General features: G+C 49.1%; 7 protein-coding genes across 7 annotated transcripts; 2 read left to right on the top strand and 5 right to left on the bottom strand.

Annotated features, from left to right (window-relative positions):
* Nucleotides 1-933: 933 nt before the first annotated feature.
* On the top strand, nt 934-2618 carry N7509_009854 (RNA-binding protein; the record flags this gene model as incomplete). The annotated part of the gene is made up of 5 exons (XM_056634491.1): nt 934-970; nt 1054-1217; nt 1268-1454; nt 1538-2356; nt 2482-2618. The coding sequence occupies 5 exons, from the start codon at nt 934-936 to the stop codon at nt 2616-2618; spliced, it is 1344 nt and encodes a 447-aa protein (XP_056485111.1).
* Nucleotides 2619-4013: 1395 nt separating this feature from the next.
* N7509_009853 (transient receptor potential ion channel family protein) lies at nt 4014-6237 on the bottom strand (the record flags this gene model as incomplete). Its single annotated transcript, XM_056634490.1, has 3 exons — nt 4014-4646; nt 4667-5865; nt 5943-6237. 3 exons carry the CDS (start codon nt 6235-6237, stop codon nt 4014-4016), a joined length of 2127 nt encoding a protein of 708 aa, XP_056485110.1.
* A 2249-nt stretch (nt 6238-8486) lies between these two features.
* On the bottom strand, nt 8487-9666 carry N7509_009852 (telomere length and silencing 1 family protein; the record flags this gene model as incomplete). The annotated part of the gene is made up of 3 exons (XM_056634489.1): nt 8487-8734; nt 8820-9196; nt 9245-9666. The coding sequence occupies 3 exons, from the start codon at nt 9664-9666 to the stop codon at nt 8487-8489; spliced, it is 1047 nt and encodes a 348-aa protein (XP_056485109.1).
* A 304-nt stretch (nt 9667-9970) lies between these two features.
* Nucleotides 9971-11621, top strand: N7509_009851 (actin family protein; the record flags this gene model as incomplete). The annotated part of the gene is made up of 4 exons (XM_056634488.1): nt 9971-10013; nt 10138-10633; nt 10746-11169; nt 11202-11621. 4 exons carry the CDS (start codon nt 9971-9973, stop codon nt 11619-11621), a joined length of 1383 nt encoding a protein of 460 aa, XP_056485108.1.
* A 696-nt stretch (nt 11622-12317) lies between these two features.
* N7509_009850 (uncharacterized protein) lies at nt 12318-14520 on the bottom strand (the record flags this gene model as incomplete). The annotated part of the gene is made up of 3 exons (XM_056634487.1): nt 12318-13502; nt 13577-14162; nt 14243-14520. The coding sequence occupies 3 exons, from the start codon at nt 14518-14520 to the stop codon at nt 12318-12320; spliced, it is 2049 nt and encodes a 682-aa protein (XP_056485107.1).
* Nucleotides 14521-15757: 1237 nt separating this feature from the next.
* On the bottom strand, nt 15758-18016 carry N7509_009849 (transcription factor domain-containing protein; the record flags this gene model as incomplete). The annotated part of the gene is made up of 3 exons (XM_056634486.1): nt 15758-16590; nt 16659-17841; nt 17930-18016. 3 exons carry the CDS (start codon nt 18014-18016, stop codon nt 15758-15760), a joined length of 2103 nt encoding a protein of 700 aa, XP_056485106.1.
* Nucleotides 18017-25070: 7054 nt separating this feature from the next.
* Nucleotides 25071-26428, bottom strand: N7509_009848 (uracil-DNA glycosylase; the record flags this gene model as incomplete). The annotated part of the gene is made up of 3 exons (XM_056634485.1): nt 25071-25424; nt 25510-25973; nt 26059-26428. 3 exons carry the CDS (start codon nt 26426-26428, stop codon nt 25071-25073), a joined length of 1188 nt encoding a protein of 395 aa, XP_056485105.1.
* Between the last annotated feature and the right edge of the window lie 562 nt (nt 26429-26990).

Below are 26990 nucleotides of genomic sequence, written 5' to 3'. Positions count from 1 at the left end.
CGGAATGAAACTGCCCGAAACAAACCTTGGAAAGAGAGAGACTCGTGGGGATCATATCATACATTATCTCGATCAAGGCCAAGGACCGCGGAGTCAAAAAGTTCAGCCACCTCGGACTCAAGTGTGAAACTGAAACTGTGGAACAAAAAAAAGATCGATCTCTTCCGCGAACCTTTGTTGCGAGCGCCCTACATATAGTACAGCCGATACTATATAGCTTCTTGTCGATATACGTTGATAGAGCAGAGCAAGAAGTAGCAACGCTGTCTGGTCAGAGTTGAACAAGCTAGTTTCTATCCGAGTCTAGCATGGGGCTTCTCTATTGGACAAGCAAAGGTCTTCGCTAGCTGGGAAAAAAGAAGCAAGCAAGCAAGCACAGAAAGAGAGACAGTGACAATCCACTTATTCGCCCTCAAGAGTTCATATTCGCAGACCACATCTTCTACTCTACATTGCCCATGGCGTGGCAAGTTCTCAATCTCAAGAGGAGGATACGGCATGCAAGGTCCCCCACCCCCAGGCTCAGGTAAACCAAGTGGGCCTGGTTGGGAAAGGGATCCTTGGAATAACGCCGTGGAGTCGATACGTGATTCTACGTACTCTGCGCAATTAGCGTATATCCCATCCATATGCCGCAAGCAAACACAGGGCAAAGGGTACAGGGCACAGGGGTGGAGGCCCTTCCCTCCCCTCCCCCCCTCCAGGCAGTTTCAGTTCAGCATTAGCTGTATTCGTGAATAGCAGCTTAGCACCACCCAGCTCGATAGCACGAGCTTTCATTTACACTTTCTTCAACGATGTGATTGATTTGACTTGAGTCTTGCCGTTGCATTCAAGTTTTGCATTTTGCGTTTTCTCGGTGGCACTTGTATTCTGCTTTTGATATCACTCTATATCCGTCGATGCTAATTACTTATTACTCTGGTTAGGAAAATGTTTATTGGAGGATTGAACTGGGAAACCACAGATCGTATGTATTTCATTGCACAGGACTCGGACAGGAAGGGCATCATAATAATTGATATCGGGTCTAATCTGACAACTTTGTGGCAGATACTCTTCGTGAATATTTCTCTCAATTCGGCGAGGTCCAAGAATGCACAGTTATGCGAGATAGTGCCACGCAGCGCTCGCGTGGCTTTGGATTCTTGACCTTCCGCGATCCTAAAACTGTTAATACGGTCATGGTTAAGGAGCATTACTTGGATGGCAAAATTGTAAGATATCTGAACACCCACGAATTTGTAGTATTCCCTCTCTACTCTAGACCGTGACTGACAACCTCAATTCAAAGATCGACCCCAAGCGTGCCATCCCCCGTGATGAACAAGAGAAAACCAGCAAGATTTTCGTCGGCGGCGTAAGCCAAGAAGCCACCGAGCAAGACTTCAAGCAATTCTTCATGCAATTCGGCCGAGTCGTCGACGCAACCCTCATGATCGACAAGGATACCGGTCGACCCCGCGGCTTCGGCTTCGTAACCTTCGACAGCGAAGCCGCGGTCGAAAATGCCCTCTCCCGACCCCTGAAATCCTAGGCAAGCCCATCGAAGTCAAGAAGGCCCAACCCCGCGGCAACCTTCGCGATGAGGACCGCGGTGGTCGTCGTGGCCGCGATGGCGGTTATCAGAACAACATGAACCAGGGCGGCGGAGACGGTGGCGCCCAACAACAAGGTGGAGGACAGCAGGGTATGGCCAACGGCATGACTCCTCAAATGATGGCGCAGTACTGGCAACGCATGCAGCAATATTTCGCCATGATGCAGCAGCAAATGAGCATGGGTGGCGGCGGTGGTCCTGGCGGCGGCATGCCCGGTGGAATGGGCGCGATGGGCGGAATGAATCCAGCCATGATGCAGCAAATGCAACAAATGCAACAGATGCAAAGACAGCAGCAAATGGGTGGTAACCCCCAACAGCAGCAACCGCAGCAGCAGCAACAGGGAAGTATGAGTCCTAACCCTCAAAGCCCCGGATCTCAGTCTCAGGCATTGCCGAATATGATGAATCCCGCCATGATGCAGCAGGGTGGTCAGCAGGGTAATGGAGGAAACGACGGCGCCAGTCCAAACCCTTACAACAACCGCGGCCAACAGCAACAACAGCAGTCAGCGCAACAGCAGGCGGCCGCCGCTGCCGCTGGAGGACCTGGCTACAATGCGCAGGAACAGATCGCTTTCGAACAGCAAAAGTATGAGCAGCAGCAAGCTCGCCGCGTCATGGACAACCGCTCTTTCTCGCCTTACCAGCAGGGCGGTGGGCCGACCTCTTGGGAGGGTATGTACGATGAAGTTCCTCAGCCCAATATCCCCACTGGGCCTCAGGGCATGGCCCGTGGCGGCAGTATGGGTCGTGGTATGTTGGATGGATACCATACCTACTCTACTCTACTCTACTTTGTAGAAACAGAGTAGGGTAGGGGTCTTCGAAAATGGAAAAAGAAACAGATTTGCTAATTCGTGTTTTTGTCACAATTTTAGGCACACCTCCTCAATCCCAGCAGAGTGCTGCTCCAGCAAATGCTCCCACCGGCCCCCGTAATGCCGGCAAGCCTGGTGCGAATTATCGTGGAGGTGGTCGAGGTGGTCACCGTGGTTTCCATCCTTATTCTCGGTAGAAAGGAAAGCGAGAGAAAAAAAAAAGTTTTTCTTCTTTCTTGTCTCTGTCTTGGTGGTCTGTCTGGTCTGGTCTGGTCACTTTTCCCTTGGAGGGTGGGCAATGAGTTGCGCCTCCATCTGTATCCTTTTTTTCTCTTCTCTTTCTTTTGTTTTTTTTTTTTTGCCTTTTTCATTATCCATTTCTCTTTCTCCCTTTCCTGCCTTGTTTTTCTACAACTGAAGTGAAAATCCCTCGTCAAAGTTCAAAGTCTATTCTCTGATTTGTGCACTTGCACTTGCACTTGCACTTGCGGTTAAGGTTGTCTTGTCTATCCATTTCATCCATTTCCGTTCCAATTAGCAAGTCTGGTCTGGTCTGGTCTGGTCTGTCTAGTTCTCATGATTCTTTTCGAACGGCTGGGAATATTCCTTTTCTTTTCTTTTCTTTTTTTCTGTTTTCTGCCTTGTTTTAATTTTCTCAAGGGAAATGATCGATAGTGTATGAGATGAGATGAGATCAGAAAGAGCTTACCCTAGCATTCCATGGTGTGGTTATTTCGATAAATGTTCGCCCCTACCTTGCCTTGCGCTCAGCTCAAAACAAGAATCAAACGGTCAATTTGGCTGTTCGCGTAGTGTACGTTAGGATAGATGTTCGAGTCTGTTTTTCCCACACACTGCACCGCACCGGTCTGACTAGTACTATCCTCGATTTCTGCCTCTAGTGTTAGGTAGTACTCTGGGGAACTAAGATTCGAGTCATGTAGGTAACATCACCATGTCCAGAAAGTCAATATACGATACCCATCAATGTCATCCAATATTCCATCCCGCAGAGGTGGATCACGCCAAGAAACTATTCTTAGAGTCTCAGGCATTGAAAATACGTTATTCTATTAAAAGTAACTCCGGTTCTGTCATGCCATTAACTCCCACCAAGTCTTGGATTCTTCGAGGTTCTGATAGAAGAGAAAAATAAGTGTAAAAAGGGTTTACTAAATTGCTTTATGGTCAAATCTATAGCATGTACAAGGAAAAATCGACAACGCATTTTTCACCAAAGCTGAACAGAAGACACGACAAATGCGCTGAAATGAGAGAGTAGGTCGAGGTCGAGGTCGAGGTCGGAGTATGGAACAGAAAGAAAAACGATGGTTGAGTATGTAAAATGCGACGCACGTGTGCGTGTGCGAGAGAGAGTGTGTGAGAGAGGTGTAGTTTTGGCACAAAAAAATCCAAATGAGAATGAAAGAAGGAAACCGTCCACGCTAAACAATAACACAGAAGACAAGGCGTCCAAATGGAGCCAGCCCCTCTCTCCTTCCTAGAGAAAAAAAAAGAAGAAGATAAGAGAGTAGGGGTATAAGAAGGAAGTTCAATGAAAGAAACGCAACGGCAGCATCGTGAGATCAATATCAGTACGCCATGCCGTAACCGGGTTTAGTCGGATGGCGGCCCTCAAGTGATGGGCTTCGCCGACCGTCGTGAGACTGCTGGCTGTAACTGCGGTCATGGGTATTGGCGACGCCGTAGTCAGCATAGACGAGGTTCTCGTGGCTGCCGGCGGAGGCGTGGCGGTGTGATGGTTGATCCCTATATGGCTCGTAGGGACTGGCAAAGTTGAACCTGCTCACTTCGTTGTAATCTCTCTTCGGGGGGTGCTCGATCAGCAGGGATTCGCGGGCATCCAAGGGGGTGAGGTCGTCGAGGTCACGGTTGGCCTTTTCGGCTTCCTTTCTCCTCTTGGCGTGGGGGTTCTCGCGAATGCACATGATGATAGCGTTGACTGCGATGAGGATCGCGAGGACACCGGTGAGAGTGGACTGGACGACAATGAGGACAATGCCGGTGACTGTCTTGGTGGTCTGGGAAAGACCTAGTTCTTCAACGAAAACCAACACACAGGCAACGGACAACACACGGACGATCTGGATGGTCATGTTGATTCCCATGGAGGACTTGGTGGCGTAGGGGCGGTTCCACAACAGGAGAATCAAGAGCAGAGCCTCGACAACCAGCTGGCCGGCACTCTGGGCCATTCCGTGGCCCTGGGCTCCGGCAATGATACATCCTTGGCCAACGAGTAGACGATGATTGGGATAAACAACCACCAGAAGTCCTTCTTGTAGTTATCATAGAAGAGACTGTACTTGCGCCAGGTGTCCTTGTTATCATACAAGGAAGTCGCATCGCCTTCAGCCTTCTTGTACTTGCGAGCCATGTAGATGATACGCCAGGCGAAGAAGAGCAAAACGGCTGTGAATAGAGCCAGAGTGATCGCAGCCAAAAGTTTAGCGGCCCACGAGTCACCATTCTTCAGTTGATAGACACAGTAGAGCACCCAGATGCTGTAAAGGACAAGGATCATATTGGTGATGGTACGTGCCATCAGACCCCAGTAGTCTTTGCGGAAGGTTGACAGCTTCTTGGGGAAGTTACCCCAGAGGGCCCAGGCTTCCAGGATAACCTTCACCAACAGGATACCAACTATAACGACGGCGATGACAATGGCGAAGATCAAGAGGACAGTCATGAAAATATTGGCGGAAGGCACCATGAGGTCCTCGCCAAGTTTCTTGAGACCGGCTTCGGAAGTCACATTAATATCCGAGAGGCTGTCGCTGCTGCCCGTGCTGTTGGTCGAGTCGGACGAAGAGGTTTCCACAGAACGGGCCATAATCTCACCACCGAGACGGAGCACCATGTCTAGGCCACGCTTGGTTGTTGTCGACGAATTCGTTTTGGAGGAGCTAGAAGACAGGTCGTAGAGGTAGCTGTAGCTGTTATCGGTCAAGTTTCCACCGGTGGATTTGCGGAAACTATCGATCGAATTCTGCATGCTGTCCCATGAGATGAGGCCAGTACTCCAAGCAAAGTTCTTGGAGAAGCTTGAATAGACTTTAGGATAGCTAACACTCAACATGCCATTGGTGGCCATGGAGTGGAACCAACCCATCACGTCGCCGAAGCCTGGGCTCGAGGAAGTAGCTCCCGGGTGACCTGCGGTACCGAGAGCAGACAATCCACTGAGAGCTAGGGCACCAGCTGCAATACCGGCGGAAGCCCAAGCGACACCCTTCACATCGGTCGACTTTCCATTGGACAATTCGGATTGAACACAGGCGACATTATCGCCATCAGCACTCTTCAAGACCATCTTGGCCTGGCCATCCAGGTCGGGTATGTTGAAGGCGATCGAAGGGATTTGACTGGCGTAGTTGTCGGGGATGCTATAGCTTCCCTTGGCGGAGAAGGCGCCAGAGGGGACTATTCACGAACATCCGGTCAGTATTACCGAACTGCTGAAGGTACCACAATTGCGATTGGAAGGGGATGGCACTTACCAGGACACAAACGGTCGACGTGGATTTCCGTGCCACATGGATCGAACGTCTTCGAGTAAAGTTCGTTGCCGTAGGCAGTCACGGTCAGGGTCGCAGTAACGTTTTGTTTCTTCGAGTTGGTACCAGCCACGTCGAAGACAACCTCGTTAGTAGAGCGAGTGTAAGTGACATCAAGATTTTGGACTTTGATAGCGGAGTCCGTCATGCACAGGTTGAAACCACTGGTGCTCAGGGTGTCGGTGGCCAAAGCAGGCACAACACCCAGGCCCAGCAGGGCCCAGACGAAGGACCGCATATCGAATCTGGTCTGGTGTTGGGGTAACCAGAAAGGATGTATATTCAATCACCAGTATCGGAGAATGGCAATTGGGCAAGTATTCGTCAAGGGGAGAGCAAAGGCGAGAATATTACAAGCACATGGGCGAAGTGAGGGAAAAGATCGTCGCGTAGAAGGCGGCAGGATCAACCTGCGAGCTGAAGAAGGGAATAGGAGGTGAGGACGCGGAACGAGGGACGAAAAGTCGAGTAGTCAAGTAGTCGAGTAGCGAGGGGTTCGCTAGGTTAGATGAAAACGAAAGTGAGTCGAGGAAGAGATAGAGAGAGAAAGAGAGTAAGAGAGAGGAAGAGAGAGAGTGGAGGAGAAGATCGAAGGGAAAGTCTCGACCGGACGAGGTGGTGGTTGTGGTGGTAGTGTGAGTGGTGATTGCCCCCTGAAGGAAAAGGCTGATTGGTTCTGCCGCGTTTCAGAAGTCTAGACTTTCCTCCTTCTTTTTCCCTCTCCATTTTTATCCTGTCCCACCAGGTCTAGGTCTACGCAATTTTATTTTTATTTTTACTTTCATTCTTACCTTATTCTTATTCTACATATCCTACCGTGGATTCTCGTGAATGCAGTCAGATTCACCCCATGTTGACAGTGGAGCTCAGCTCCCTGCGGGCCGTCCAGTGCCCATGGTACATACAGACTACCTGAGACTAGAGTCCCCCCCATCTCCGAATGGCGCTACGCAGGATTTCCCACTTCCCAAAACCAAGACCTGACTAGTCCTGACTAGTCTTGAACGAGCCCAAAGCCAACGCCACGCTCAAGCCACAACCAATACGGAGTACCCGTGAATGACTAGAGGGAGGCCTTCTCCGTGTCTCGTCCCAGAATAGTTATGGTTTATCTCCCCTGGACCACTGCCACAAATGCAAGGTACACTCTTCAGTACTCTGAAACCTGGACAACCGTGGATGTCACTGCGGGTCTTGACGCAACATTCCTAAGCTCCTACGGAGTACTCCTAACGGTAGGAAGCCAGGGTTCGCCATACAAAACGCAGAGACGCGTCGATCGCTGGAGCTATCTGTTCTAGACGCTCTGGTGGATCTCCCTGTCCCAGTAGATCTCGATTCGAATCCAGAGTCTTGGCCCTGGCGAGAACATTAGCTCGTCCACTACGGAGTACTCGTACATGTACACCTCATGAAGTCAAACTCTGCTTCCCACTTCCCATGACCACTGGAGGAAGTGGTCGTGTGTGCGGTCCTGTCCTGCCCTGATCGAGGGTTGTGACAACAATCCACCCTCAGCTGCTTATGAGTGGTCCCAGCGTCATCAACCTGAGACACGGCCAAGCGCCAGGGCACCGAGTCAAATGGCCCCCCGCCTGCGGCTGGTCTATAATTACCACCACCGCTGTCTCACAGATCCTGCGCTCCGGGTTTCCCGCAAGGCTGAGCCTTGACCCTGTAAAAATTTCTCCGTAGTGCCACTGCCATGGTGCCTATGCCGTAGACCCTTCATGCACTTGTCAGAAATCACCCCAGCCCCAGTCACTTGGTATGTGGCGATGACCTGCCATGTGAGATCACACACTGAACTGCAGATCGTCATCCCACCATACTCGTACACATTCTTTTTTTGTATCTCAGCAACCAAACCGCAGTGGGCCTCGATTTGAGGGCCAATCTCCCGAATGAGTATAGTGATTATGGAGAAGTAATCTGTCATGTTATTGTTCCTGGATCCTACCGCCGATATTAAAGTTGACCCTTCAATTTCACCACACGGGTGACGGGTGACAGGTTATCGGTTACCAGCCCTGGAGGTCTCCGACCATAAAGCTTACTGTTACAAATGACGTGCGGGCAATTTTAATATAATTGCCGATTTTCTGTAGTACTCTACAGGTACCCTACTAACGGTTGTGTATGGATGAATGCCAATATAAACTGACTGGGCAGCGAATCTCCCTTTCCATAGTTCCGGCGGTGGCAGTAGTACGCACAATAATATTCTCACAAATAGCATCTCAGCAGTTCATGCAGTCTCACTCAGGTTATTATTCACTGACAGGATCTGTGGTGAAATTCACGTACTAGTATGACCTGTTTAATCACTTCAACATCACACCGCAAACTTGCATATCTGATATGATACCTCTCACGGAATCATCCCCGCGAAAATCTGGCTGCATAGATGTAACTCTGAATCATACAGTATGTTGCGATACTCTGCCCAACCCCCACTATACCCACAGCCTGAGATACATATTCTCTTCACTTTTTACTCTGCATTTCACGCATCGCAGCTCTGGCACTCCGACTACCCCCAAGCTTCGGTCCCTTAGGCGGTTCAACCTTGCTACCACTACCGCCGCTGGTAGTCGCTGGCTTTGTGTTCGTACGAGCCCGACGTCTCGACTGAATCGCATCCATAAAGTCGCGCCGGAATTGCTCTGCGATTCGGTCGTCGGCTTCTTGGTCGTCGAGATTTGGTTCGTCTTCGGGTTCGTCGTAGACGTCCACTGTGGAGAAGGACCAGGGTTAGAATAGATTCTAGAATCGAATCCTAGTATCTACGGGTCAACCCGCAGGAAAGACTTCACTTACGTTTGCTCTCACGTAACACTTCCTCCACAAGTCGGTCTCGTTCAATATCGGCGCTGGTACGTCTGCGATTTCGCCTTGACTTGCCAGAGTCTTCTGCTTGACCGGGCCGATCGCGGTCTGTTTGTGATTCTCCAGAGCCGAATCCTCGTGTTGCTGCTTCAGTGCGCTCGATGTTGCGCAATTTGGCCTCTTGTCCGAGGTCGATTTCATGTAATCTGCCCAAGGAAGCGGGCTCACGCTCTGATTGTGCTTGTGCTTGTCCTGGTCCTGGTGCTGTTGGTTTCTCGGAGTGCTGCGAGATTGGTTGTTTTTCTTCATTCTCTGGTAACGGGCTGTGTCGGTATCGTTTAGCCATTTCGGAATCTATAAAGGCCATCCTTATCTTGTTAGTTTACTCGCTTTGTGAGAGTGGTCTTGCAAGCTACTGCAAGGCAGAGGAAGTCGGGTCGTACATGTGCCTATCTACATCCACCGTCTGGCCGGCATTCCCAGTGAATCTGTCGGTCATATCGCGTATGCTCTCTTTCTCGGATTCCCTCGATGACACTAAGGCAGATTGTCGGTTTGAATTTTGACCGGGTCGCGATGTGGCGGAGAATCCAATTCCTCCTTTTCGAGCAGGATTGGGGCGTCGCAAACGGACAACACCGGTGGATTGTGTAGATTCGTCATCATCTTCGTTCAGCTTGGACTGGCCCTCTGGTGTATGCTTCGGATCCGTTGTGCTAGTCGCAGTCGTCGTGTCGCGACTGGTCTCTTCGGCGTCTTCATCTGGTCGGCGTCGAATGAACTTGCGCCGCTTCGCAGGGCGAAAGAGAGATTCTGGGGCAACATCGACGTCCTCCATTATGTTCTCAGTATGAATTGATATGGTGAGAGAATTGATGCGTGGGCAAAAAGTAGAAAGAAAAGAAAAGAAGTGAAGTGCAGTGCATCTGTGAGGGTGAGGTCATCTGCCAAGCGGAACTCTTTCTCTCCGCCAACCGCAAACCGCCCAAAGCTCCTCCCGCACCGAAAAGAACCGCTTCTTCTCCCTTGAACCACACCCTTGTCCCCGCGCAAGGTTTCGGTCCTGTTGACGTACCCGGTTGAAGTTTCGATTAAATATTGCGGTATCCTTTCAATTGCGCACATATACTCGCGCCTTCATCATGAATCCTTCCAATCCACCCCAAGCTGCTGAATACGGCGGAGGTACGTTGCTTTGCGCGATGCGACAAATTCCCTTCGAAAAAGCGTCCATTGTTACCTTTAGCAAAAGAGAACCGCGAATTGATTACCCTGAGCTGAAACTAACCTATCTCTCGACGCGTTATAGACGAAGTCTCCGCCATCGTTCTCGACCCAGGCTATTCAACCACCCGCGCTGGCTTCGCCGGTGAAGACGCCCCCAAGTCCGTCATCCCAACGTACTACGGCAAGTACAACTATGAGGGAAAAGAGAGGCTGGTCTTTGGCGACAACATGTTTGTCCAGCCGCGCGCGGGAATTTCCGTGCACAACCCGATCGGCAAGGATGGTATTGTCGAGGATTGGGATATGGCAGAGAAAGTCTGGGAGTACTCCTTTGCCTCGCGACTCACTGCCACGAAGCCGGACAATCCTTTTCATAATGGATTAAACGATATCTCTAGTGAAGAGCTCCCCGCCGAGATGGAGGTTGAGACGGATGAGAAGCCTCTCGCTGATACGCCGCTGTTGATGAGTGAGCCTGGTTGGAACCCTGCCAAGGCGCGTGAGAAGACTATTGAGATTGCTATGGAGAAATGGGGCACTCCTGCTTTTTACCTTGCGCGGAATGGAGTTCTTGCTGCGTATGTTTTACCCCCGCTTTGGCATTGACAAGCATTAAAGGCGTTCTGATTGTCTGAGCTTGTCTGCATGTCTGAAAACCCCCATCCTTCCAGTCTGCTAACTCGACAACAGTTTCGCTTCCGGCAAGGCCTCCGCACTGGTCATTGATATCGGTGCCTCCAATATCTCCGTCACCCCAGTGCACGATGGCATGATCCTAAAGAGAGGCGTGCAGCACTCCCCACTGGGCGGCGACTACATCTCATCGCAAATCCGCGCCCTGTTCAAAAAGAACTCGCCCCAACCCATCACCATCACCCCCCACTACCTGATCAGTTCCAAAACCGCCGTCGAAGCAGGCCAGCCACCCCAAGCAAACTACCGAACATTCCCCGCAGACCGCGCCCCCGACGCCTCCTACCGCGCATTGCAAGAAGAGCGCACCTTGGCCGAATTCAAAGAATGCGTCGTGCAAACCTGGCCGGGACCCAACAAACTCTCCGGCCCGGGCCCACGGGAATCTCAAACGAAGAACTCGCTCGCAGCTCGCCGGGCCGTCCATTCGAGTTTCCAGACGGATATAACCAGGTCTTTGGCGTTGACCGATTCCGCGTTGTCGAATCGCTCTTCGATGTCAAGGCTGCTATCCCGGATCCCGACTCTCCTGTTCCCGCGCCTACGCAGGCCCAGACTTTGCCGGAGGTTATTAAGGCTTCGTTGGCTGGCGTTGATGTAGACATTCGTCCTCATTTGTTGTCTAATGTTGTTGTTACTGGTGCTTCGAGTTTGGTGTATGGTTTCACTGAGCGGTTGAATCAGGAACTTATGACGTTATTCCCCGGTCCTCGTGTACGTGTCTCTGCTCCTGGTAATACCTCTGAGCGTCGCTTTGGGTCCTGGATTGGTGGTAGTATCCTCGCTAGTCTGGGTACGTTCCACCAGATGTGGATTTCTAAGAAGGAGTACGAGGAACATGGTGCGAATATTGTGGAGAAACGGTGCAAATAATTTGTCTCTTACTTATCTATTGTTTGACTTTTGTGGTTTTGTTTCTCCTTTTGCCTTCTCCCCAGCTTCGTGTTCCTCAATGGGCTCATGTGTTATGAAGTGTAGTGGTGCTGGTCCATGTTGTTTTGGCTTCCATGTTGGGCGTTTAAATGCTTAGGCGCTTTGCCGGGGCTTGAGTATGCGGATCCAGTTTGATTCGATTCGGCTCGGCCATAAGGGTCTGAAAAATGAATGCTAGAATTTTTCTTTTTTTTTGCCTCTATAATATCCTATCCTCTCTGTTTCCGTATGTGTACGAATAATGCCATGGGTACTTGAGGCTTTTTCTTCCCTCTTTCAAGTTCTCTACAAGGGGGAGCAAAGAATACTAGTAGGTCATTGTTTCTAATGGAGTCTGTGATCTGTAGTCTGTAGTCTATATATCTGTCTATTGTAGGAAAAGGAAAAGACCGGTCTGTACACTCAACAAGAGTGATTGGGTATCTTTGAACGGGAACCGGTGAAGCGAAATGTTAAAACGAAAAGAAAAAGAAGTCGCTGTATGCAATGTGATGTTTGTTGTTTCTGGAACCAATCCAGGGCGTAAGGAATGGGTTTCTGTTCGGATCAGGCAGGTATCGAGGGGTTTGCGCTGGTGTGTGCCGGTTTGTATGAACTGAGCTGAGCTGGAGTAAAGAAATGACTCTCTCGAAATCCTCAATGAGCACATTCAACCGTCCGAGGTTGATACTCCGCCGCAAGAGAAGGAATAGACGCTGGCGTCGGAGGCGGCACTGCCGGCAAGGCAGTAATAATAGATCCAGAATCCCCTGCAATATCACGAACCTCCTCCTCTGCTTCTGCGCCTGTTATTTCCTGCGCACCACTTTCAATACCAAGACCACCATTAATACGTTCAATCTCTTCATCCAAATCCATCTGAACAGATAAAACGTGAATCCTCGGAGAAACATCCGGCCTCCTCTTGAACGAGTACGTATTCAGGAACTCCGGCTCCTGAATCCAGGACATTTGTCTCTCCAAATCTTCGGCTGATAAATGCCCACCACCATTACCGCCGCCCTTGTTTCTGGAGTGGAGGTTTTCAGAAGACTTAGCGCGGAAAATGGAACTGGGCCATTCTTTCGTTTTGGAGAGTGAATTGCCGCAGCAATTTGCTTTATGCGTGATATTATCCCATGCTTCGACTACACGGTCTGTTTTGAGGAATTGGGATATTTGGTCTTTCATTGTTTCGGCTCCCGTTCCGTCGGCTGGGCGCTGTGAGGAAGTCTGTGGTCGGGATCGGGTGGGTGATTTGCTGTTATTGGTGGCATTGGTGGTATTGGGATTGGTCATGGTCATTCCTTGCTGTGTTCGCGGACGTCCGTTCGCCCAGAGAGTTTTCAATTGTTCGATTGATGCGCTGCGGGATTTGAGAGTTCGGGCTGGGGCTGTAGATGGTCTTTGTGGTGGTTTCTGAGTTTCCGGGACCTTTTCACTGGCGGAGCGTTTGGGTAGGAATGGTTTCGATAACTTTCTGCTTAGTCTGCCAGGTATCGGCATGGGAGGGGGTGGTAATGGTGGTAGGGTGTCGTCTGTGTTGGCGGCTGCGACTAGTGCACTGCATGATCTGGCTCGACTGAGAGATTTTGGTAGAATTGAAGTTCGCTTCGGGATTCTTTGTTCGGCGTTATCGCTGGACTTTTCTGCGGGCGTTGCAGGTGTTGCAGGTGTTGCGACTCGTTGAGATACTGATGTTGACTTTGGCTTCAGGAGCGGATCGCGTGGTAGTGGTTTGTTTGATGCGATGCCTGGAGTTGTCGGACCCTTTGCAAAGAGCATTTGTCTGACGGACCTATTTCGGCTCAGGCCGCCATGGGATGATTTGATGAATGATCGCTGCTTCAGTTAGAATTAAAGCTTACGATGGTGGAGATCTGAAAGAGAACAAGACAACACAACACAAGACTTACCAGGTCTTTTCGACTTGCTACTCCCACTCGTCGTTGCATCTCAGTAACAGCAAAAGCAAGTTGACCAAGTCCCTTCTGAAGCGCTGCACCACGTCGACGTAGTTTAGACATAGCAATAATCCACCCTTCCATATTTTCCATCATAGCCTTATAAAAAGCCTTCAGATTCTCCGACTGAAAAGAGCCCTCGTCCGAAAGTTGAAGAAGATAATGCCAAAGCGCACCCATCGCCTCCTTCCCCTTGAGAAGATCCTTAATGGCGTCGGTGATAGCAAGCGTGAATCGATCAATGGAGTGCTCGATCTGATCGTTATAGGCCACCAGGGCTAATCTGAAATTCCGATCGGATAACATCTCATCAAACATCTCCAGATTGCCGAGGGGTAGGCTGAGATACTGGATTCTAGTACGAACGTCCAGGTGAATGATCAGGAAATCTTCTGTGCTTCGTTGTAAGAAGCCGTCTAGTTCGTCGACGTGGGTTTGAAGGATTTTCATCACTTCTTGATCTGATTTGGCCATTCCTTTCGCTAGCAGATGGACGCCGAATACCATTTGGGAGACCAGCTTCCAGAATGGATGGTATCTGTGTACAGGCCAGGGTCAATCTCAATGTCGTCGAGTGTAGGGTCACTACGAGAGAAATCAAAAGAGTTAACCACTTACTTCTCGGATTCCCTTTGGCGCCATTTTCGTCCGCAGAGTCTTTCGTATTCGTCATTTTCTAATAAATCCCGACGCCTGGTCTGCGCGTCGATCTCCACTACCCACTCATTCGCTGACTTGTGGGTTGCTTCGAGAATTGATTCTTGAAAGGGTCCTTGGAGCTGAGAGATCGGATGACTTGGGTATGGACTGGATTCCAGCTCCGTGTTGGTTGGATAATCTGGTTGTGGCTGTTCTGTGTCGGTGAGAATGATAGCAGGTAGCGCCACCTTCTCCATGACTTGGGTTTGGGTTTGGGTCGCCATTAGACCGGTGTATTCAAGTTGCGGGTTTCCAACCGCTCAATTCCCGTATGGGTTGGGTCACGGTTGTTGTATTGCTATGGGTTTGTCGAATTTCGCGACGAAGTATATAATCACACCGGCAGTTGCGGATAGGATCCACTTCTCTCGGTAACACTTGAACGTTCAAGGACGAGTTGAGATTGAAATTGGATCAGTGTTGGCGTAGGACATTCCAATTAAAGTTGATGCCAGCATCCATCGGGGGTGGTCGGGTATAAAATCGAAATCGAAATCACGATCGGGACCAGGACCAGGAGTACTCGGTACGCAAACTGTGGGTCATCGAAGGTGGTTTATGTACTGGTTACTTCGTTCTCCGGATGTGAGACTGAAAATGGCTGGAGTATGAATCAACATGCAAGGCCGCCTCAACAACCACAATTCAGGCGGAGGCGGGCTATTTCACTGGGAAAGCGAGGGCGATGGAGATAAGAGACATCCAGCAAAGAGGGAGAGGGGGGAAAGAAGCCCTCGAGGGGATCAAAGAGAATGAGATTGAAAGAAAATGATGTGGTGGCGTGGGGGGGGGTTGATGCGCGTCGTGTTTCAAAGGAGACGAAACCACCAGATGAGAAATTGGGGAAATTAGCGGAAACCGTGGGTATTTGCGTGTCAAAGGGAAATTGTTGTTAAAAGATTAAAGAGATCTGGACTAATTTGCTTTCACTACGGAGTAAAATGACCTGAATATTCTTATTTCCCAGTCTTAATTTTATTTTTTCGTTCGAGGGTGCCCCCCCTCGGCTCCACCAAAGGGGAACTTGACACCGTTCGTTCCGTGGCCCACGACTTGTTTTGACAAATGACAGATGGCTCTAACTAGCAAGGATGGGAAACACGAACTGACGATCCGGGCTCGATTGTGCTGACAATAGAACAAGTGGGAACCACCCACGAGTCCGAGGCTGAACAACCCGCCTCTTTCGGTTTATTGGCGGCCGATCGCCATTTGGCTTCTCCACCCACCAACAGGGCGTGAGTTGTCGTGTGTGGGTGCGAAACGGAAACATGAGAAAGAGACCAGGTTCTGGCCGCTCGAGAATCAATGACGATCGGCGCTTTACCGAGCCAGAACCACTCTCGAAGCTTACCCCAATTGTCCTGTCGCCCCGGCGCTAGCCTCCCCCCTCCTACACCCCCGGCTATGACTATGGCTATGGCTATGGCTAGTCTAGGTACCGTGCTGCTGGTCCTGGCCCTGGCCCTCCTCCGCGAAAACGGGGTCCCAGAAGTTCGTCGGGAGCGAGAGATCCAAAAACTCACCAAAGAGCATGTCGATGTCCGCAAACCCCTGCATCGGGGCTTCAGCGTCAAAATCTTGCACCGATGGGAGCGCACTCGCACTTGCACTCGCACTCGCACTCTCTAACGGTGTTTTCAGCGGGCCTGGGCCTTCGCACTCAGGGGCCGTAGATGGCATTCCCGATACCATATCGATCGTCCCTGGGGCCAAGGCCAACGCAGTGGAATTCGTGTTTGTGGGTAGTGCGAGCCCGGGCGGCTCTGACTCCAGCTCTAGCGCCTGCTCCTGCTCCTGCGCGGGGGCGGCACGGACTGTATTCGTAGACGGGCGCGGCAACGGCAACGGTGCTTCTGCAGGTTGGGTTTGGGGCTGGGGCTGTCGACGTTGCTCAGGGTTCAAGTCCATTTGGTGCAAGGCTTTTCGCCCCAATCGCGCCATGGCCTCTGCAGAATACCATTGAGGGCTAATCTTTTCCAGTAGAGAGCAACACGCCTCGAGACTAGCCTTTGCTCGATTGAAGTGGGTAATCAATTTGCTTGAGCGAAGCTGTCGATATGAAACACCCATAGAGAGGGAAATGGCGTATGGAACGATAGGATGGGGTGGGAGTTGATTGTCGCATTCGACTGCGACTATGGAGTAGATTCGAACGGCTGCTAGGCCTTGTCGAATTGATGATATTCGTGTTCCATCGAGGCTTTCGGTTAATTTGTAGCGACAGGATAGAATGGCGACGCAGTGATAGTATAGTTCTAGTAAGCCTATATTTAAGAAAAAAAAGTCAGTTACATATTCTCAAAAATAAAAATAAAACCGCGTGCCAACTTACCGAGAGTACCAAAGTCCACACCTCCATTCGTATGCTCCTCCACAATATCTTCAAAAGCAGGAAATCCTTCCTCCCACCCACTCGTGACTCCCGCAGAGGGGCGATAGAATGATATAACGGTCGCGAGTAATTCCGAAACGGCCAGCCAGACCGCAAATGCGCCTCGCGTCTCTGCGACCCGTGAATCCGGTTTAGTGACCCCGATATCACGGTCGGCTAATAGAACTGGACGACCCCCGATACTCGCATGCATTTTATCCAACGTCCACAGACTCCAAAATAGTCTCGGGAGGGGGTCTGCAGATGTTCGGCCCGGCCGGTCAAGATGCAAACCTACCGTTTGGGCCTGGTGGATTGCCTGGCACAGGTGCAGAGATGCGGCCTCGGCTCCTTCGTGTCCTTCGCAGTGTAGAGACATCAAGGCCCATATACGAATCCGTGTTAATCGGTCTGGCTCCAGTTCTGCTTCCATGGCTGTGACGAGGCCTTTGTAGACTTCTGAGCAGAATTGACGGGAGGATAGAATTGGGCCGTCTTCTATTAGACGGAGGTCGGGGCTGGCGGCGGGGGATTTGGCTGCGACGAGACAAATGGCTCGATCTAGGAATGTAGATGCGGATGCATTTGCTTGGGTTTCCTTTAACACTTTTATGTCTAGAACGGGGACGAGAGGGTGGATTTTCTCGATGAATATTGTGGTGAGTTTCTCTCGGGTCGATTTGGGAAGCTCGTGGCAAGCTTGCATTGCAGATACATATCTTTGGTGCAGGATCGAGCTAATCTTTTGACTCTCAAGGGCCCCTGCTGGTGGTTGAGGCAATACCGAGAGAGAAATCGCGCCTGAACCAGCGGGTTGACTTCTGTCGGGCTCGACATTGTCATTTTGCGTCACAGCGGTCGAAGAATTGATCCATAAACCAATCCGATCCCGAAGGGGACTGTCAGTGGGAGCGTCGAGTCTTTCTCGAATAACAGCCTCTGGGTTTAAGTCACCCACAAACCGTTCCGTACTGTGGAAGGAGTGAGATGGCAACACTGGATCTGCAGAAGCGGTCCTCCTTCGAGGACGTCGCTCGAAATCGTCACCAGCGGCGTTCGACGCCTGCGCTCTGATTTTGCGCGGCGGTTCAGCAGCTTCTTCCTCTGTGGGTTCTATGCCGAGAGTAAGATGTCGACACCGTTTCTAGGAAGCATGTCAGTATTAGATTGCCCATATCATATCATATCATATCATAGGGTCGATCTAGGGTCTAGGGTGATCCTTTGCGCACCTTTCGCCGCTGGCATGCGGGACAGGCTCGCGGAGCGCGTGTCCTACTCCGCGACTGGGGAGTATTAGCCAGCCAGGTGAGCTCCATCGATCTCACATCGCACTATGGATTTAATAAGGGGGTGAAATGGGGTGCAACAATTGATTTATCGCAAAAAGAGGTCGGGTTTGATCTGCGACGCTACTCTGCCGCAGGAGCTTCCAAGCTTGAGGTTTATCGATAAGTCTGCGCGTGGGGCCAACCCGAAGAAGCTAAATTCCAATGTTCCTCTTGCGTGGAGCTCCATTTAATTACTACGAGGCTTTAGTTTTGAGTGACCACCTTTCAGCAGTCAAGAAACTGGAAATAGATAAATAGCGAATTTAATCTCTATTGACTTTTATTAATTTTGTGTAGGTACTAGTACAGAGAACCACCGGGTCTGGAGACATATATAGTCTACTACTAGGTCCAGTATCGACAAGCTTTCGTGGCGCAATTGAGCGGTTACCCCGGGCTATATGGCATTCAAGAATGGCAGCTTCTGTAGCTACATATTCTGCAAAATGCTTATTGTTATCTATTGACTCCAACAAAATAGGATTGGAGAGAGGAAACTTACTTCAAACCCGAGCCCGCCGATAATAGTTTCGCCGTGTCCCAATTCAGTGATTATGAATTAGGCATTGACTTGACGGATGCCTTCTATCGTCAGCTTGAGATGAGTGATGTGAGTAACTGGTTCTGTTGGGTTCCCATTGAAGTCTATAATCGGAATAGGGAGTTTCAGGCGTTCGGTCAGTCTCGCTAGCTGCGGTAGTGGGTTGCGGGTGTAGCTTCAGCGGTAGCAATGACAGAAGGAGATGCTTTCTTGTCAGGACAGTCCTTTGCCATATGACCTTTCGCCTGACAATAGAAGTACTGTCCACCTTTTAAGGAGCGTAATATACTCAGTGGGAATGATGACATTCGCCCAGTAATGTTCGGCATCGCAAAGTATCCCCCGTGCCGGAATTTGATATTTATCAGGGGTGGTGATGGAGGTAATATGGTGATAGTATCAATAGGTGGTTGTAGGTTGATTGAGAGATAATAATGAAGCTACTACTCAAAAAATTGTCGCATCCTGAATGCCTGAGTCATGTCAGTCTCAACAGATGTCAATTTTCCACCCTCGCTCGGGTTTCGTAAGGAATTCTGTGTCAACCTTATGTGTGATAACCCACCCGGTTTAGCATCGAGTAATTTGGACGCCATTTGTGAACTTTTATCTGAATTGAGCTGGCTGTGAATTTGTGTCGATACTTGGACCAAGAGAAGAGGCGTGTGCTAACCCCGAACTGTGGGCCATCTGGTCCGTAGAGGCATCGGCGAAGGGTAGTCAGTGTAGGTGGGAATGTCGGCAGGGAAATCCTTCGCATTGTTATAAGCACCAATATTAGAGGGCTGCCGAGTAGTAAATGAGTTCTTCGGCGATTAGAGATTCTGCTAAGGCCGGTGGACAACGGGTGCTATTTATCTGTATCAGCTACTTCCTTCTCTGACATGGTCCATAAAAAGCTCAGAGGCTGATCTCACATATATGGCCGCACCTTGTCCGTTCCAGTGACATTTGGCGCAGCACCGAATCGAGACATCCGGGGCATGGAACGTCACGCATTAAGTCCAAGGTCTCATATCTCGCTTACAGCTTGTGCGTGGCTGGGGCTCCACGGTTCCAACAATCTGGATGGATATCGACTAGAGGTTGTACCGGCTGGCGTGGATACGTAGGAGCATATCAACGTCTGACCATGTAACGCGAGCTCGGAGCACTGAAAGAACGTCCTTTCCCTTGTAGCCATGGATGCCTAGTGGATGCCGCAGGCGTAGGGCATCAACGAATGACAACAACACCAGTTCGTTACAGGGTGCCCCCATTCATATGCTTCATATACCCATGTGTATATATATGGAAAAACACCACGTTGAGTCTATACCACCAGCATCCCCATTACCAATATTATTTCCCCGATAGGAACTTGAAGTTTTGTTACTACCCCTGGGCCTACCCTAATTTTCTAGAGCCTCGTCTCCGGAGAGCACAGTGGAAATAGTGCAGTATAGAAGGATAAGAGGAGTAATTTTTATTTCCGAAGTTGTAAAGGCACTAGTACTTACTTAAAATAATATCATGATTAGGCAGTAACAGGATGTTAGTTTTCACTTGCTGTATTGGTCATGGTAAAGGCTCGGAAGAATGGTCTGCTATCTTTGTTTAGCAAGAGCATTATATATAGTGTGTTTATGGTCACTCTTTTATTGTTAGAGATTTATTATTAAGACTAAAAGGCGTATAGATATGTATCCTAAAATATGATTTATTTAAAAATTAAAGATCAAGGGGTTGTGGTATGCAGACATATACCGGCAAAACCTTCCGCGAACCAAAATCGAAGTTTGTGGAATCCGGTTAGTTACCTCAGCATTTACCCAGCCTAGTGGCCACGTCCTGGGGAGTCCCATAATGAATAGTGCTCCTACCAATTATAGTCAGAATGCGCCAAGCTATGTACCATATAGCAGGGCAATTGGGTGGAGGATCAACTAGGTGTTCTATATATGATCTTAGGCATTCAAATGAATGGAGTAATAAAGGGGCTTTATTATGCCTGAATATTTGGTGCCAAGCAGAGAGATTTAAGAAAATATAATACCAAATGTATAGTATAGTATCTTTGTGCTAGTATAACTGGCGCCAACTTTATATGTTATAGCGAAAATGTACAATATGCCTGTACCAAGAAAGGGGGTCAGTCCTAAAGAATGACAGGTCAAAATTAGCAGGGAGTCCGACCGCTCATTCTTAAGTAGGACAGGGCGCGAAGGTCACCACTACTCCTTTGTATATCCTCTTCTAGGGTGTTTAGGAATCACAATACATTGGACCTTTCACATCATGATAATGTATGCTTATACTAGATAGAGGTTACTGCTAGCTATATACATACGGTCCTAGACATAATTAGCCCTGGGGCACATACAAGATTAATGTCTATCACTTGAAGTATCCAGTAGGCCTCTTTCCTAGACTAGCCGGGGAAAGGAATGCTATTTAACCATCTGTAAAATCAGGGGAAATGGGAGTTATTTATCATGCAGGAAAAATTCCCAGGCATTCCATTCATGGCCCAAAATTCTAACAGGAAAAGAATGACCTTAAACCCCTATATAGCTAGCCCCTTCTAATAGATGGATAGAACAAATTGTGCTTATTTATCACAAGCAGCAGTACAGCAGATTGAAACTCATATTCTTTCCCAACTGAATTTGCAAACGCCTTCGCAAAAATGCATGTTGCTCTTCTTGCCCTTTTGTGCAGTGCTATAGTCACTGCGCTCCCTGGAGATGAGGCTCCAGAAAAGTGGGGTGGGCACAGAGGTGGTAACAAGATTTCCCATGTTGGAAATAATATCGGTAATGGGAATGGTGGTGGTCTTAATATTGACACTGGGGGTGGTAATATTGGGTGTATTGGGGTTGGGGTTGGGCTCGGATGTGTTACAACCAATTGTCCTACTACAGTAACAACAGTTACTTCTGGATATGATTGTGGCGGGATATTCCAAGGTGATTGTGGCGGGCCAGGAGGAGGTTTTACAAGTTATTGTGCTACTCTGGCTGGCGAAGAAATATCCACGACCAATTGCTGTGCTTGTGCTGCTGCTTCCTTTTCCTGTTCTACTACTGGCAATATTTTCACTTCTGCGCCCTATGCAATTGATTGTGGATTCAATTTTCCCATGACGACTGCTACTATCACGACAGTTACGACAACTCCATGTGTCACTGTGATAGTCACGCAGGCTGATGCCCTGCTTGACGCCGTGGAAGATGTGCCTGGCATTCTGAAGGTTGTCTAAACCAGCGGCACTGAGCGAGAGAGCTACAGAGATCCTTGGCTAAGGTAAAGATCTTCCTTCTTCACTACTGTTACGTGTGGGCTGACGAGTTACTTTATTAGCCTGGCTCGGGACAGTCTTGGAGCTATATTGCCTTGGAGTAGAATGGTGCTACTATACACCGAGAAGACTTGTAATTGCGATGTCTCGGGGAGTTAGTGGGTGACAAGGGGAGGAGGGGCCATTGAGATAGCGACTGTTTATGTATATTAATTATTCATACTGCTTTTTTTATTGCCTTTTTATCCTTCGTTTGGCTGTACACCCCCACGACGCAAAGTGGCTATCTACCTAACTGATACAGAAAGAATAAATCCAAATGGCTACATAAGAAATGTCATTTGGATGCAAAACAAAGAGATGAGTGGTAGCAATCCTGAAAATCGCTCCCCGATTAAGAAACAGCATGCGTTTCCCGCTAAGCTACTGCAATCAAGGCAGGCCGAGCAATCTGGCAAATTGCGGGAAGAGAACACGCTAGAAGGCTTTGAGGACTTGAAGCCATCTGCAGTGTTGAATTTGGTAGAAATGACCAATAGAACAACCTTTTTGTTTGCAATGGCATGACGAATGCCATGGTTCTTGACACATGTGTTTTGCGTGGTTGTCATTGGAATCAGAATTCTTCATGAGAGCATGAACTTGAACTGCTTGATTGTCTTCGTAAATGAAAGTCGGCCATTGAAGAAATTGAGGTAGTTGAGCCTCTTCAAGAACTTGAAAGTACTATTACAACCAGGAAACGTCCTAGGCGGCGAGAATGGCTGCAATATATTCAGACTCAGTACTGGGCTGGACGATGAGCTGTTAGCGTCCACGCATAAGGCTCCCAGACAATATGAACCCGAATCCGCTTGCTGGCATAGCAGTATCGGCATGCTTTCCGGTCCAATCTGTGTCGACGTTTCCGTACAGAGGATTGACACTTGCGACGGTAAGGGATGCAGATGTCGATCATACCGACGAGAAATGGTAGGTTCGACCAACTGCAACGAACTACTGGTGATACGGATTGCGCATAAAGTCACGAGCCTTAGTCACGGGAAAGGCAATGTCATATCCCGCTCGCTAAGAACTGAGATCAGGGAATACGTGACATGGTCATTGCGTTCTGTTCCGGGTTAAGTGCGCCGGTCAGGTAGCCAAAGAGCACAAAGTATGTACCTCGCAGAATTGAGCAAAGCAGCAACCCTTGGAAAACAGAGGGTCGGGATGCTCCAGTCTACAAGAGACAGAGAGCACCGAGCCAAGTGCACATGATCCCCTCAGGAATCACCAGGAATGCAATTGGTAGTTTATGCTCCACGCATCGTGTACGTGACTCGATATCACCATCGAGACGGTACTTAGTTACCAGTAATGTACATATATCAGCGTCTGACCACTTTGGCTTGCGCACTCTCTGGTCTTTGGACTTGGTTAGCATCCGGTATGCCCAGACTATGGGGCCCGGGCAAATCGTAGGTCAGGTCACCATTATTGAGGCTCTCTCATAGTCTCCATGAGAAATGGAATGAAAGAAGACCAATCTCGACTCAGTCCTGTTGAGGTATAATGACAACCTCAATCACCATCACGCTGTCATGGAGTGTGGTGAAGAACCGGGTCATTTTGTGGTTACTGGGCTCCAGGTCTGGCAATTTGATGCATGGTGCTTGTTGATTTCCAACATATTTTTAGCTCCTTCGCATATTTTGTACTCTGCCTCGAATGCGGATCCTTTCTTCCAATAGTCCGGGGCATCTTGAAGCATAAGACGATGGGTGGTTTGTTCTCTGCGGTGCATCGGGAGCTAGCCTTCTTTCCCCCCAAGCCCAACCGACTGTTGACCTCCAGTCCAATCCGCGAGGATATAGTCGATGAGTGCCCGCGCTTGGTTCCATTCTGCTCGATTTCCATACTGGTCAGAAAAGGTATTATCAGTAAAAGCCTTCAAATATGCTCGAAGTAAATGCTGGTCGGGAAGCTCTTGTGGCGTATACATACCGCGACTCGGGTTGGAGGATCTCTTCAGCGATATTTGCGACTTTTGGGACGCAATTTCGATGACGTCCGGTTTTCCTTCGGCTGGAAAATGACGTCCAGTTGGTTTTCTGGAAGTGACTTTGCAGTTTTTAACTTGAAAGGCCTCAGAAACAGCGAGAGCAAAGTTTCCCAAGAGTCCAGGTATCTATCTCAAGACTTCTAATGTATAGACTTGTAACCCCATTGCTGGATGCGCTGATTGAACGATTGAGCAGAGTCCTGATAAACGGGGTATATCATCGCTTTAGCGAGACAGTATTCGGAGGTCCCAGGCAGCTCCTCGCTGAAGGTCGTGGAAAGAAGGCTGGGCGGGACCATATATGAGGCGTAGCCCCAAGACAAGAGTCCGCAACAAGGAAGCCGACTCCTTTCACAGTGGAAATGGGAAAGAAACGCTGATATTGATCAGAGTGTGTGAGTGTAGAGCGAAGTTTCCCGGGCGAGGGGGAAATGTCAACAATAGGTGTCCCCGATGTTTTGGGAAAGAGCGACCCAGCTGCCTAAGATAGGCAGTCGCACCTTAAATAGTCTCTGTTTATAGTGCAAGATCACAAAGGGTTTATTACTTGTTGATGTGATTTTTTATTAGGCCTATCTCTCCATTGTAGCATTATCCATACATAATAACTTGAACCTCAGAATCTGCTTGCACTTTCTACAGATCGTAGGCTTTTTGACGTCCACAGATGGATGCATTTGATTACTGCGAAAGTAAACAAGTTAAATGATCCGTTAACTTAATACCTGCTACCCAAATTGGAATCAAATAAAGCTTGGCGCTAATGCAACCCGCTGACGTCTTAAGGGAAATTTGAAATTTCTGTGGGTTACTATGTGAGCCTCACATACACGTAACCCCAGGCTAGGATAGATCCTGGAATCACACAAGAAAGAGGTCCTTAATACCGGAAAATTAAATTATCTCGACTGATTTTAGGCAGATAGATGTCTGCGACCCTTAATAAAAGGAACATCCTTTCCATGACATGACCTAAAATCAACAATACAATTCCGCTCTCAAATCCGAACACCATTGAACGCCCTACATCGCGACCAGCCAGACTGTACTCGAGACAGCCCTAATTCCAATCCAAACAAAAGTAATCAAACACGATTTATGTCCCACCTCTGTCTTGAACCACCACAATGCAGTAGTATTTAACCCACTCTCTAAATCTTGAACTCAATCAATCAAATCAAGCCTTCCCAACAGGAGAAGAATTCTTCTCCGCCTCAATCAAAGCCTCCAACGCATCCTCGTCATCAAACTCATCGACTTCAGCATTGGCCTTGCTCTTCGCATTCCCTTTATCAAGAGTTTCAAGTGAGCACTTGGCATTAGTGTCGGGCACCTTGGCCTCCGTCTTCGTCCCCGAGGGAGATGCATTTGCCAAACTCGAGGAATTCTCCTTGTCAGATGTAGACGTAGCGACATCCTCTTTAATCTCCTTTGTAGAAGTACCCGGTACCAAAGCCCAGTCAATAATCTCATCGTCACCGTATCGCGACGCGAGCCACTCATTACATTTGATGAAATGATTGTTGCCGAACTAAATAGAGTTCCTTGTTAGTTTTTGCCTTACACACATACAAACAAGAATGAAATGCATTCCATGCATAGAAGTAAGTACTCACAAATCCACCATGCGCACTCAAAGGACTAGGATGCTTAGAAAGCAAAACACAATGCCTATCCCTCTGAATCTTCGCAACCCTCGCCGCAGCCGGATTCCCCCACGCCAAAAACACGACTCCGTGCGTGCGAACCCGAGCAACGAGATCAATAGCGCGTTGTGTAAATCGCTCCCAGCCTTTATTCGAGTGGCTGTTTGCCTGATGGGCGCGCACAGTTAGACATGTGTTTAGCATTAATACGCCCCGCTCGGCCCAGGGGATTAGGAGGCCGCCGTTGTTGGGGGGTAAGGTGAAGGTGGTGGGGTATTCCTTTTTGATTTCTTTGTAGATGTTTGCCAGGGATGGTGGGGCGCGGGTTGGGGGGCGGACGGAGAAGGCGAGGCCGTGGGCTTGGTTGTCGTTGTGGTAGGGGTCTTGACCGACTATTACTACTTTTACTTTGTGGAGGGGGGGTGTGGCGGGACCTGGATGTGATGAAGGAGAATTGTCAATTGATATGTTTGGAGGAGAGCGAATGAGCTGGAAGGAAAGGGAGGAAAGGGGAGGTACCAAGAGTAAACATCTTCCTCCGGGGAAAGACTTTAGCTTTAGAATCCTTCTCCTTTTTCAAGAAGCGTTTCAAGTTCAGGAATTCCGGTGTCACGATTTCATCTTTCAGGTGAGCGAGCCAGCTTTCGTCTAGAGTATCAATCTCCAATTGTAGCAGCTCTTTCTGCTCCGGTTTCAGAGACGCCACCCATTTTTCCTTGTTGAAGGAAGTAGGTCGAGGGGGAGAGCTAGCATTCCCCGATTGAGTGTTCGCAGGCTTTGGCTTGGGCGCACCGAAGAACGAGGTAATGCTGCCGCCCTTGGGTTTCTTGCTGTCTGCTGGTGAAGAAGCGGAGTTGTCTGCTTTGCGCTTGAGGGCTGGGCTAACCATGATGGCGAGAGATGTGCCGAGGTAAGAATGAATCAATCGCGTCACAGCATGCAAAAAAGGAGGGAATAAAGGTGAAGATAGTCCAAGGAGTGGAATTGTCCAGGGGTAAGGAATTGACAGGACTCGAGAGATCGGTTTGATGTGAGCCGCATTGATCGACGCGCCGCGGGTTCGGACGCGTCGTGCATTGCGGCCGAATTGGGTTAGATAGACAAGGCGGTGAGGGAGAGTATATTGACTATGAGTATGTAAACAGCGGACCTGTGAATGAGTAGTAGCAGTAGATCTGAAACACATGAGAGTAGAAGTTCATTAAATCACCGTTTCCTGAACGTGCTCATGCCATGATTGGGGAGATGTATGGTCCGTATGGAAAACTATCCACGCACGGTAAACCTGGGAGCTAAAGAACAAAAATAAGCCCACTTTTCGGAGGTTGAATCTAGACCGAGTCTAATACATCATGGCTATCTCACGAAATATCAATTTCTATTCCTCAAGTTAAATATGAGAGTATATTTAAAACTAGAAAAGGTGGGTAAGATCGTGATGGATGTCTAAG

Source organism: Penicillium cosmopolitanum (assembly GCF_028827165.1).
Source record: "Penicillium cosmopolitanum strain IBT 29677 chromosome Unknown utg000009l:1.0-9042332.0:1.0-9050551.0, whole genome shotgun sequence".
NCBI classification, from domain to species: Eukaryota; Fungi; Ascomycota; class Eurotiomycetes; order Eurotiales; family Aspergillaceae; genus Penicillium; species Penicillium cosmopolitanum.
This window is presented reverse-complemented; position numbering and strand designations above follow the sequence as displayed.